Source organism: Pelobates fuscus, chromosome 1, assembly GCF_036172605.1.
Source record: "Pelobates fuscus isolate aPelFus1 chromosome 1, aPelFus1.pri, whole genome shotgun sequence".
Taxonomy (NCBI): Eukaryota; Metazoa; Chordata; class Amphibia; order Anura; family Pelobatidae; genus Pelobates; species Pelobates fuscus.
The window spans coordinates 456458637-456472448 of record NC_086317.1 but is presented as its reverse complement, the minus strand read 5'-3'; the positions used below and the strand labels follow the sequence as shown (position 1 = coordinate 456472448).

The 13812-nt window shown below is 43.7% G+C and overlaps 1 protein-coding gene across 1 annotated transcript in view; it reads right to left on the bottom strand.

Moving 5' to 3' along the window:
• MRE11 (MRE11 homolog, double strand break repair nuclease) overlaps positions 1-13812 on the bottom strand; it is a 164737-nt gene that overhangs the window by 130755 nt on the left and 20170 nt on the right. Inside the window, exons 4-6 of the mRNA XM_063430661.1 lie at positions 11645-11805; positions 2689-2776; positions 2030-2171 (exon numbers count right to left, since the gene is read on the bottom strand). Coding sequence (XP_063286731.1) covers positions 2030-2171; positions 2689-2776; positions 11645-11805 — 391 coding nt within the window. The remainder of the gene's footprint in view (positions 1-2029; positions 2172-2688; positions 2777-11644; positions 11806-13812) is intronic.

Genomic DNA, 13812 nt, shown 5'->3' with positions numbered 1-13812 from the left:
TTCTAATGAATGAAACTCCGATCTGATTCGTGCCGCGGCTTCATCTTGCAGCCGCCTAGTGGATAGCTCCCTAATTCCCACAGTATCTGGGAGCTATCTAATCAAATTTACTAATACCCAGTAAAGATTACTTAGCATTAGTAAATTCTGCTGCGAGTAGGGGCATGTCTAGTAAACAGTGAGCAGTGAGTAAAATAAAATAAAAAACCAGAGCTCAAAAAAAAAAAAAAAAAAAAAGACGAAAAAGAAAAAACCCAATGCTAAAAAAATAATCCATCTTTACCCGGCAAGGGCACGGCGCAGACTGAACTCCACAGGGCGGGGAAAGGCTTATAAAGCCTTACCCCGCCCTGCAATTATGCTCAGAGCACTCTGATTGGTTGACCTGGAGTCCAGCCATTTGCTCTGTGTCATTTTACACAGCGTGGGAAAATTCCAAAGAACTTTCCCACGCTGTGTAAAATAACTCATAACACTCTGATTAGATTATTTTTTTAGCGTCAGGTTTGTTCTTTTATTTTTTACACGTTCAACAGGTATTATGGTTTTTATTTCACCTTTTTTGGGGCTGAAAAATGAAGATTTTAGAAAAAAGAAGACAACAAATGGTAAGTTTATATATATATGTATATATTTTTTTTTTACAGGTATTTAGTTCTTTTAGTCCCCACTCACTAAATTTAGGGTGAGGGGGTAGGTAGGGGATTATCAAATTTAGTTTTGGGAAGGGGGTGACTAGGGGCTTGGGCTCACCTTCGGGGAGGGGGTACATTTTCATTTAGGAGTGGGGGCCGGGGGGGAGGACAATAGGTTCCACCCCCTCATTGTTGTTATGGCCCCCACCCGCCGCACAGGAGTGGGGTCCAGGGGAGGACAATAGGGCCCCCCCTCATTGTTTTTATGGCCCCCACCCGCCGCTCAGGTGTGTGGGCCAGGGGGAGGACAATAGTTCCCCCCATCATTGTTTTTATGGCCCCCACCTGCTGCACAGGGGTGGGGGCCGGGGGGTCGGACTATAGGTCCCCCCCTCATTGTTTTATGGCTCCCACCCGCCGCTCAGGGGTGGGGGCCGGGGGCAGGACAATAAGTCCAGGCCCCCCCCCAAATTCTCATTTAGGGCCCCCTACCCGCCACTCAGCGGTGGGGGCTGGGGAGGATGACAATAGGTCTCCCCCCCCTCATTCTCAATTAGGGGCCCCACCGGCCGCCCATTGTCTTTATGGCCTTCACTCGCCGCTCAGGGGTGGGGGCCGGGGGAGGACAATAAAAACAGGTCCCCCCTTCAGTTTAATAGCCCCCACTCGCGCGGCACGGGTGAAGGCTCGGGAGGGGGGTACTAGGGGTTTTTTTGTTTGGTTTTCTACAATGAGCAGCCATAGGCTGCTCACTTTTTAGTAGACATGCCCCTACCCACAGCATAGTGAGTAGGGTCATTAGGAAGATTTCAATCTCACTTATGCTATTGTGGGGGTCATATTTACCTCCATAGAGTGAGGGGAGACCTGGGGGGCTTTAACAGTGCCTGCCACTTCTATTTTGACATTTTACAAGGAGGGAGCTGCGCTCCGGTAGCTCCCTCCTTGCAATAAACTGAACGAACAAACGAACACTGATATTCAATGTTTGTTTGTTTGTTTGTTTGAAATTTCTATTAATTTGTCTTTCTGACAAATGAATGGATGAAATTCCCGTTCGTATGCCCAAGTGTTTAACTGGGCATGTGCGGGAATTTCCCCGCGCTATCTAATGTGGGCAGATGACATTTCCCACACGGCCTTCATCTACCCACACAAAGATGGCGGTGCCCAGAACATAGGTCCGGGCAGAAAATAAAGTTTAAAAACTAGGTAATATGGGGGGCTTAGGGGCATTTGGGGGCGATTAGGGGGTCAATTAGATTTAGTGGAGTCGTGAGGGGGGGGATTTAAAAAAAAAAAAAACGGGATTCGGCCAAGACAGTGCCGCTTTAAGAGTTGGATCACAAACATACATTTCTGAAGTAGCACGGAGGCCTATGGAAATTTCTTACCGAGTCCATACAGAGCAATCTTTGAGCATCCTTTTTGTAGCAGCACGGGGCTAATGTCAATTTTCTCTACAGACGTGGTACGTCCAAAATGATTGACAAGTCCTGCACAGCTTACTAAATCCAGAGCACATAAAGCATCAGCCTATAAAAAAAAGAACCAGATGAAATTAGCCCCTGCTAATTTTGGTGTACTTTATAAAAATAAAAAAAAATTCACTTTGAATTTCTGCCCATCCAAATAAACTCTGATTGCTGATTGGGCTGCTACCATCATTGTTTCAAAAATGTATTCACATATTATTATCATTCTCTATATTTAGTAAATACATTGGTATGCATTCTTTTCTCTTTTCTTGCAAAACCATAAAATATTATTGTTGTTTTTTTTTTTTTCATTTCTATCTTGTTTTTTTTTTCCAGTCCATGGGGGGGGGGGAGTAAAGAAATGTTATCTTTGTAAGACATTTCCATCTACCCTCTTATTTCAGCAAGAAAGGCTCATTGCTTGTCCCTTTTGTACAGAAACCTGCCTTTTCAAACATTTTCGGGTCTATGAAAAACTCACTTGATGTGAAGCCTTGTTAATCAGCCCCCACAAGGATAAAACTATGGAAGGAAAAATGAGATAATTCCCTATATTCTCATTCTCAGATAATTACCCCGGTTGGATCGTCGTGGTTTCCATGAACACTGAAGGCAGGGATACAAATGTTGAGATTATTATCCTGGTAATTTACCCATGGAAACCTGTGAAATAACAAAACAGACCGCATAACAATGAGATGGAAATAGCACATAAAGAAAAGCACATAACACAATAGATCATTACTTTCTCAGTAAGCTATACAATAGGAGCTGTTCAGGTGGCTGGAAATAAGGCAATGTTCCACGCAAAAATTATTTGTATTTTTTTTAATCTTCTATTTAGCATGTGGATTTGGCTCAAATTTTTTTCCTTCGAGACAGTCATCATTCGTGCAGAGCACTGAATCACACAGTCTAGCAAACCAAACTACCGCCCAGTTAAATAATATAAGATGATTGAAGATTATACTAGCGTAGTGTATTAATCATCTTAATTTTAATAATGACAGCAGGCGAGTATTGTGCATTAACTTTCTTTACTAACTCCATAGCAGCAAAGAAAAACTGTTCAAATATAGAACCAATCAGAACACAGTCAGAGTGTATATAAGAGAAAGCATATCCAAATGACAAATGCAACATCACAAGTTCATAACAAAACGAGAAACTTTGTACGAAATCCAACTTCAGCCTTGAAGACGATAAAGGAAACTAAAGCTGAAAGAAAAGGAAATTACCGTATATACTCGAGTATAAGCCGAGTTTTTCAGCACATTTTTTGTGCTGAAAAACCCCAACTCGGCTTATACTCGAGTCAATAGTCTGTATTATGGCAATTTGCATTGCCATAATACAGACTGGGGGCTGTGGGGGCTGCAGAGAGATGTTACTTACCTTTCCTGCAGCTCCTGTCAGCTCTCTCCTCCTCCGCCGGTCCGTTCAGCTCTTCTGTCAGCTCACAGTGTAAATCTCGCGAGAGCCGCGGCTCTCGCGAGATTTACACTGGGAGCTGACCGAGGTGCTGAACGGACCGGCAGAGGAGGAGAGAGCTGACAGGAGCTGCAGGAAAGGTAAGTAACATCTCTCTGCAGCCCCCACAGCCCCCTCCTACACAGTGCCCATCCACTGGACCACCAGGGAAGGAGAGCCCCCCTCCCTGGCCAGCTAGCAAGCAGGGAGGGGGGACAAAAACATGTATATATATATTAATAATAATAAAAATAATAAAATTAAAATAATAATAAAATAAAAAATAATAATAAAATAAAAAAATAATAATAATAAAAAATGTAATTAAACAAAAAAAATATTAAAATAATAATTAAAAAATAAAAATGCCCACCCCCCACCAAGGCTCTGCATCACACTCTGCATTACACACACACACATACACACACTGCATTCATACACACACACACTGCATTCATACACACACACACTGCATTCATACACACACACTGCATTCATATACACACACACTGCATTCATATACACACACTGCATTCATACACACACACTGCATTCATACACAGCATTCTCATACACACACACTGCACTCATACACACAGCATTCTCATACACACACCCTGCATTCATATACACACACTACACTCATATACACACTGCATTCTCATACACACACACTGCATTCATTATATACACACACTGTAAATAAATATTCAATTAATATAATTTTTTAAGGATCTAATTTTATTTAGAAATGTACCAGCAGCTGCTGAATTTCCCACCCTAGTCTTATACTCGAGTCAATAAGTTTTCCCAGTTTTTTGGGGTAAAATTAGGGGCCTCGGCTTATATTCGGGTCGGCTTATACTCGAGTATATACGGTACCGTAGTTTCAATGATACGGAGCAGACCGTATGAACACTGAGTGAGCATACGTAGTCCGATATAAATATAACAAAAATTATTTAACGTTATCAGTTGAGAACATAACTATAATATACCCACATGCAAGAATGAAAATTCCTGAACGATCATATATCTCATACATGTAAAGTATACCATAAAGTACAACGAAAACCCCAAGAATCCTGTATCCCTATAACTTACCTCATACCAGGTTAGGGATAAACAACAAAGGGGGGGGGGGAATACTCGCCTCCTGTCATTATTAAAATTAAGATTGTTAATACACTATGCTAGAATAATCTTCAATTTTATCACATGACAGGAGGTTTCATATTTTGCAATTTTAACGCTTTGTAAGCAGAGAAAACGCAGCGTTGGACGACGGACAGCAGTTGTCGGGATGATGCTGTGCGCAATGTCTCCGTCGCCTTCACATATGCCCGCAATGCCGTTACCACGCAAATTTGAGGGTCCAAGGCAAACAATGGGTAGAAGACCGACGACGAATCCAACTTAGTTTGTCATGAAATACCAAACGTGACTTCCTCCAGTGCGATCGAAAAAGCATCCATGTCGAAAGCGTGCACATCCGAGACTCATCGGAACGAGACGAGACACAGTAGAAAGTTGTAATAAGGACAGAAATTCATTAGGTGGCCATCCTCTCGAGAACTGGAGCACTACATCCACATCCCACAGATGTCGGTAATAGGGAGCTGGAGAACGTCTAAGTCTGATGCCTCGTAGTAGTCGATAGGTCAGGGGATCTTGACCGACCGCCCTCCCTTGGACTGGTACGTGGGCTGCTGATATAGCGGACCTGATGACGTTGATGTTCCGGTATGACTAACCGTTCTCAAAGATTAAAGAGAGGAAGTTCATGATCGCGGCAATAGGTGCTGTAAAGGGATCAAGGTCCTGTCCCACACACCAATCGGTCCAAGATCGCCAGGCCGATAGGTAGCCTCTCTTTGTTCCTGGGGCCCAAGAGTCCCACAGCAGATCTCTAGTTGCTGATGATAAGTCGTTGGTACACCAGGCTCCCCTGAAAGAGTCCAAGCCACTAAGGATAAGCGTCCGTCCAGGAGCATCGGATGTGGGTTCCCCACTGGATCCTGGAGAAGCATCGGATCATCGGGCAAGAGAATTGGATCCTCGCAAGACATGTTGAGTAGATCTGGGAACCAGGGTTGGCTTGGCCATAGAGGTGCCAAAAGAAAAATTGTCACCTCTCGTCTCCGAATTTGGTGAAGGACTCTCGCAATCATTGTGAATGGGGGAAAGGCATAAGCCCCCTGTTTTGGCCAATGTTGGATGAAGGCATCCGGATGCGGGAGCCAGCTGTAAAACTGCGGTAGTTGATGGTTGCTGCGTGAGGCAAATAGGTCCAATAGGAGTGGAGCCCTTTGATCGTTCAGGATTGCAATATCCGAGGGTTTCATTGCCAGTAGCTGGCATCTTTCCAGTGGCGGGAGTACCAATCCGCTGTAAGGTTCGACAACCCCAGTAAGTGTTCTGCCTTGATCGTGATGTTGCGAGAGAGGCAATAATCACAAATTTCCTTTGTTCACTCCATCAGTGTCTGTGAGCGAGTACATCCCAGGCGGTTGATGTAACGTATGGCAGAGATGTTGTACATCCAAAGGAGAATACAGCAGTTGGATTGCCCCTTTGCCAGGCTGCAGATGGCAAAGAATCCGTCCAATAGTTCAAGGCAGTTGATGTGCATCATGAGTTCCTGTGCTGTCCATGCTCCTCCCGTGGATGTGCCCCCTTTGGTAGCTCCCCATCCCCAGCTGCTGGCATCCGACTTCATTATGAAGTCCAGGTTGCTGCCAAATATGGCTCGACCATTCCATGCTTGCATGCAATTGAGCCACCATTCGAGTGGCTCGTCTGTCAGCGGAACTGGTTGGTTGTAGGTGGGGTTTTGTCTGAGTAAGCTGGCCTTCAGCCGCTGCATGGCTCGATAGTGCAGAGGGTCTGGAAATATGGCTTGGATTGAGAAGGACAGCCGGTCCACAATCCAGGCGAGTTGCCTGAGTGAGATGGAGTAGAGCTTGAGGACCTTACGGATCACCTTCTGAATGGCCGTCAGCTTGGAACACGAAAGGTGAAGCGTGCAGGACCAGGAATCTATCTTGAAGCCCAGAAATTGAATTGTCTGAACGGGGGTCAGTGCCGACTTGGCCCTGTTGACTATAAACCCCCGAGATTCCAACAACTGTTCCATATATCCGGTATGTTGTGATAGTAGGTTGCTCGTCCTGCAGAACAGTAGGATGTCGTCCAAGTATATAATGCAATCGGATCCTTTATGCTCGGAGATGGGCCACCACTGGTTTCAGCATCTTCGTGAAAAGCCACGGTGCAGAACCGAAGGAAAGGGCGACTGCCTTTGTGAATTAGGATTGACCAGTATGCGTCTTTGAGGTCTAGATGCGTAAACCAGTCCCCTTCTTGTAGGAGGTCCCGGAGGAGGTGGATTCGCTCCATTTTGAAGTGATGGTATATCACATGCACATTTAGGTCCCTTTACGAACGAGAAGCATGTTGCTGAAGAAGCCCCCTCGTCCGAGTGCGTGCTGGATTGCGCCTTTCATGCGCAATTCGCAGAGCTCCAACTCTATGAGATAGGCATCTGTGGCAGAGAGGCATAGGGGGCAAGGATGATGTTTCTGCGTAGGGAACGTTTGAAGATCAATGTGATAACCCTTGACAGTCTGTAACACCCACGCATATGTGGACAGTTTTTCCCAATTCTGGAAAAAAAGAGAAATACGGCCTGCGGTAACGGTTAAAGTAGGTACAGTGGGGAATCTTGCGCGGGCACGTCCGTGTCCTCCACGACCTCTGTCCGCTACCCAGTAGTAAGGGTACTGTTGTTGTGCACCAACTTCCGGGTAGAAGTGTTGTGGGTGTCCCGTACAGGGGCCCGATGGCCAAAAACGGCTAGTGGCACAACCCCGTTATGGACCAGCCCTGGAAAAAACACCCCTGATGGGGTTACCCTCTAAAGACCTTGCGCATGGAGGAACGGGCCTTATTTAGAGAGGTGAACACGTTCATGTGTTTATTTAATTCCTTCATGAAGGCCTCTCCAAAAAGTTTTCCTTGTGTCTGTGGGCCTATTTCTTTCAGCTCAAGATCCGCCAGTTTGCGATCAATGCAGAAGAGTGCTTCACGGCGCCTCTCAGTCGAGAGAGCCGCATTGGTATTGCCCATAAAGCAAAACCCTCTTTGGGCCCATTCTCTAATGTTGCGCGTCTATTCGCGCACCATATCTGCAGTTAAGGAGTCTGCCCTAGCATAAGCATTGTCCGCTAGGTACGTTACACGGGTCAGTGTCCCCACCGCGTCCAGGAGCTTATCTTGTGCTCCCCTGAAGCCCCTTTCGACCCCTTTGTGAGGGTCACGACCTCCACGCAGCGGTGGCTGCATCCCTGGAGAATGCTGTGGCCAAAGTGTTCCCGGCAGTCTCTGATAATATCAAGCCGGCTCTAAAACGCTACAGCTTGAGCTGGTCAAACTCAGGCGTATACGCCACTTTTTCAGGTAACGATGACCTGGGGCATTCGCCCATCATCCGCTTGCGGACAGCTTTGTCCAGGGGCTTCCAAATGCAAAAATGCATACATTTAAGTAGGTGTTCTGGTGGCGCCCACTCCCTGGAGCGGGGATGTCTGATGTTCCTGGGGTCGAACATCCTCTGACCCTTAGGATCCAAGAAGACCTCCTGTTCCAGAGTAGTGGACGTCACTGTCGTCCCTGCATCCTCCTTACTCTGGGGCTTACACAGAAATGTTTCACTGGCGTAAGCGTTGGAGCCCCAATTACCGTCGTCCGAGATCTCTGCCTGCCACTGGTCCCGATGGAGAGGGAGTGAGGCACATCTCTTTCCTCATCTGAGGAATCATCCTGCATAGGAGGGGGGAGGGGAATCTGTGCTGGGCATTTATTGTCAGGGTCTTTCCTGGAGCCCTCCCCTTTTCAATGGCGTTTTTGCTGGGTGTGCCCTCTCTCTGGAGGAGGCATCCGACTTCCCTGCCATGGGAGCATTTAAGAGCCGGCTTGATATTATCAGAGACCGCCGGGAACACTTTGGCCATAGCCTTCTCCAGGCATGCGGCCTGAATATCCATGGGGTTTTGGGTATCTTCCATGATAGGCCTATACAGATACATTTGCAATTTTATTAACAAACAGGCACAGGTAGGAGAGGTATAGGGATCGGTTGGGAGGTACGTGAAACAGGCCGTGGGCCTTAACATACACACGGCCTACTGGCGTGTGGCAATAAGCAGACTCTCATTAATATCACTGGGGCTCACCCAGGACAACCGGAATTGCAAAGTAGTACCCAAATGGGGGCTCATCCCAACCTGACTGGCAGTCCAACTACCCAGGGGTATAACACCAACCTGACTAGGTCCTTGACCCTATGCACAGCACAGCTGGACAGCAACAAAACCGCAAACACCGAGAGCCTCAACGTGATGAGAATAAATTCCATGACTAACACCATCAACAAGATGGCTGCCGCGGGTCTCGCGAGAACCTGGGTTAAAATGGTGCAAGAAAGCCAGCGAAACACGTTCATGGGAAACCATACAACATTAAAACGAATTGAAACAGGTGCTAACGGAGAGTTCCGCGAACAGTCTGTACACCACTGAACACTGACAGTTGCCCGTATGCCAACGGGGAACCTTGCAAACAGATGGCCGCAAACGGACAGTTTGTGCGCAAACCACTGAGCGCCGACGTACAGGAACAGGCGCGAACTGGAAAAACTGTGATTGGCCTTGTCTATCTGCACGAATCAAAATAATTCCCTGTCCAAACGCATTAAAATTAATGTGAATGGCGCGTGGGAAACTCGAGGAAAGTGGCGAACGTAGCCACAGGGGAGGGGGGGTTAGGCCGCCTCAGGGAAGAGAGGGCCTGGGGAGAGAGGGGACATAATGCCCATAAGAAAAGGTAAATACACAGCCCCCCGTCATCCCCACCGGAAGAAGATATAATCATCCCATACAGTAGATACAGTTTAAAACATAAACAGTGAACCAGTACTCTGACCTGACTTGTGATGGAGCAGCAAAGAAAGAGGCAGTCATTTGGATATGCTTTCCCTTATATACACTCTGACTGTGTTCTGATTGGTTCTTTATTTCAACTGTTTTTCTTTGCTGCTATGGAGTTAGTAAAGAAAGTTAATGCAAAATATGAAGCCTCCTGTCATATGGTAAAATTCCGCCGTAAATGTGAGGAGCATGCAAAAAGATCTCAGAAAAACACGTTTATTCACTGTGCGAACTTCTGAGAATTCAAAGCGAATTTTAGCGCAAATAATACCAAATGTAGCCAACTTAAAAAATATTTTCCAAATTTGACAAAAAAAATTAATTAGCTTTGAATTCCTAACAATTTACACTCTCGTGATTACCCTTAAAATGCCCCTTCTTTAGTGGCATCCAGATAAGTTTGCACATGTGGAAATATGCATAAAATTAAACATTTCTAACAATAAGCCAGCTGCACTTAGCTTTTATGCTTCGCTGGGAATGTATGGAGTTTACAATGTGTATTCTGGTTAACCCCTTAAGGACCAAACTTCTGGAATAAAAGGGAATCATGACATGTCACACATGGCATGTGTACTTAAGGGGTTAAGCCAGTAATCTTTTTTTCTTATGTGCATACATATACACTATTACAAATTCCCTAGTAATCTCATTATTATCCCCCACATACGGGAAAAAAAGGAACATTGGCCAATTTAGGGAACCAGTAAAAGCTGCTCTTTAGCCATTGCGTTTGATTTCCTGCTGTTACATAATATCTAAGGAAATTGTACCCGTCATAACACAGTAGTCTATTCCAGTGCAGGAAGAAGTAAGTGAGGTCCCCACCTATATCCCTCAATGCTTTCCCTATAAGAACTAATACCTACTGCCATGAGGCTAAATACAACCATTTGGGACCATGAACCTTCAAGTTTTTCACCAGATTTCAGACTTCTTTTTTGGATAAATAAAGCGTAATTATAAAGATTTACAGTCATGAAGTACATCATCATGCTGTCTCCTTGGTAAACATAAGACTATTACTACTACTTAATTTGTTAGCTAGTTTTATACACGTTTAATGTCCCTTTAAGGCAACTCAAACCCATTAGGCAGGAGGCAAAACAAAGCACATTAAAAGTGGATGAAATATGGGAAATATACTGAAACACATGGGTATCTAAGTCAGGTCTCGAAATGTACTCTTGACCATTAGCCATTGACAACTGAAAATGTACCCCTGGTGGGTATGCTATGGCTCACAGTGACAAGTAACTTTAACACCTTAAGGACACAGGACATGTGTGACATGTCATGATTCCCTTTTATTCCAGAAGTTTGGTCCTTAAGGGTTAAAGGGACACTATAGTCACCTGAACAACTTTAGCTTAATGAAGCAGTTTTGGTGTATAGAACATGCCCCTGTAGCCTCACTGCTCAATCCTCTGCCATGTAGGAGTTAAATCCCTTTGTTTATGAACCCTAGTCACACCTCCCTGCATGTGACTTGCACAGCCTTCCATAAACACTTCCTGTAAAGAGAGCCCTATTTAGGCTTTCTTTATTGCAAGTTCTGTTTAATTAAGATTTTCTTATCCCCTGCTATGTAATAGCTTGCTAGGCCCTGCAAGAGACTCCTGTATGTGATTCAATTTAGAGATTGAGATACAATTATTTAAGGTAAATTACATCTGTTTGAAAGTGAAACCAGTTTTTTTTTTCATGCAGGCTCTGTCAATCATAGCCAGGGGAGGTGTGGCTAGGGCTGCATAAACAGAAACAAAGTAATTTAACGCCTAAATGACAGTGAATTGAGCAGTGAAATTGCAGGGGAATGATCTATACACTAAAACTGCTTTATTTAGCTAAAGTAATTTAGGTGACTATAGTGTTCCTTTAAAGGTCTGGCTAGTAGCGTAGGACATCAAATTTGAAGCCCTGTCTACACTGTTATTTAAAGGAAACACCAGGAAGTTGAAAGAATGCATCTTGTAGGATGTTAAAATGGCGAAATGAATTCTGTTTTGTGGTTTCTTTTTTTTTGCATGATTTTATGATATTTGTAGTTTAAAGATGTCAAGAAGTGACTTACTTGCTAAAGCCAAAATTAACAGACTGGTCACTGAGAATCTCAAACTGGATAGGACGGTCTCCCATGCAGTATTTTCGCAGCATCTCCAGACATGTGTGCAAGGTCTTCCGGGAGGGTTTATTGTCGTGAAAAAGATCTCCACCCAACAGTAGAAAGTCAACCTAAACCAATGAAAAAAAAATACAAATAAACACCTAACCCTATCATAACAAGGAATTTGGCAAATTCATAGGCCTTTGCATCAGGGCAGCCATTGCATGTCATCTAGCATGAAGTGGTTAAATACAAACCATCATATCCCATCTAGCTGCTCAGTTCTTTTTGTAATCCAACACTAAAACAATTAGAAAAGTTATACAAGGTATCGTATTTGTAACAACCTAACTTTGTAATTTGCTTCAGAACCAAGAGTATTCAATGTGAACCTCTGGGCATGGTTGTCACAGTGAATGTGCACATTTAAATTACAAAATACTTGTGCAGGTGAATAAGCACTGAATTAGCCAAGAGGGCTCACAAACACAGCCTGCAGTAAGAGTATGACCAAAGGCACTGGATGTTGGTGTGACTGTTATAAGTAGAATTTCTTGCCCGTTTCAGTTTTAGTGACTGATCATCAGTCATTCTTAACCCACAAATGATAATTGCACAAAGCATTGGTAAAACATGATACAATTCTTCGATAGCACATCGTACACGCTAACAATATTAAAATAAATTAATAAATACATTCCTATCACAATAGCAAAGTGGAAGTGTCACATTCCTAGGATGCAGAAACACCTATCACTCTCAGGCCTCACTTCACACTCATACTCAGTGAAGATCTGCATTTTACATCCTGCAGAAACACCTATCAAACTCTTGTACTGACTGAATCTTGGAAGATACTCCACCTCATCTATTCTTGGATTGCTACAATATTATCATGCGTTACCATTTTCTATCTGTAGTTTGCCACTGTAATTTTCTGTGCATGCAGTTTGTATTATTTTCATTCATGTTTCTGACCAATATTTCATGTACACAGTTATTAATATTTTGGGTGATAGAATGTGGTTGCTCAACCTTCCAATTGTATTCAACAAATGGCTAGCCTGGGGATTCATTGACAAGAGTCTCCAGTAAGCTAATGTTAATTCTGTGCAAATTTAGCATCGGATGTCACCATGCCACTAATGTCCTCCCATCAGCCCTCACACAAACATCTGTCCTTCTCTGGCGGAGTGGAGTGATGTCAGCTGAGGAAGACCAGGCTGCCAAAGTCACATGTGCTTTGAAGTAATTAGCCCTCAATGTCCTAAAGATTTCTTCAAATCACTGGTTATGGTGTTTGGAGTAATTCTTTAAATGTAGAAATCATCAGATCTCTCCATCTTGGCTCTCTATTATCTATATTATTCGTTTTCAGTTTTCCAATGTCTCAAAAACATATTTGAAAACACAAGTAATTGAAAGTTGGAAATTATCCTTTAAAATCTTCTAGTGATGGAAAGTAAAAACCATAGCTGTATCTATACACTGAGCTAGCCAGTTGGCCTATAATTATATGCCATGTATTTTTTTAATACCTGCCATAGATCAATCAGGAATTCTGGCCACAACGTTGGTTGCACACCATATTCCAATGCATTGCTGCAGTGCACACCGCACAGATTGAGAAACAGTTTGCAGAGTTTACCAGAAAAGCTAAATGTTGCCTGTTATAGTTGATATGGCAGTCATCAACGTATGAAGTTCCCTTTAATCAAAAAATAAGTACAGAACATTCTAAACGATCCTTGCAAGCCACAAATTGCCTATGCCAAAAAATGTGTAAATGGAAGGGGGATAAAAAATGTAAAAATCCCTGCAATAAACGACAGCGCCACTTCATCTAATCCACACAACAAGTTGATTCATGCTCTGCAGAGATTATTCAGCACATCCTGTTCTGTACATAAAAGCGATAAAAGACGAGCAAGCCACTGATCTGGAGAATCATAAGTTAACTAATTTATTTTTTTCCTGGCCAAATGACAAATACAGAGCAAAACCCTATTAAGAGTAAAAAAACTGAATATTCATATCATTTACAAATAGCTTGCAGGCATAACTGTGTTTTGGAAGTCACGTAATCATACATAACTGGAATACGTCCGAGATATACACAGTGCCACAAATAATTG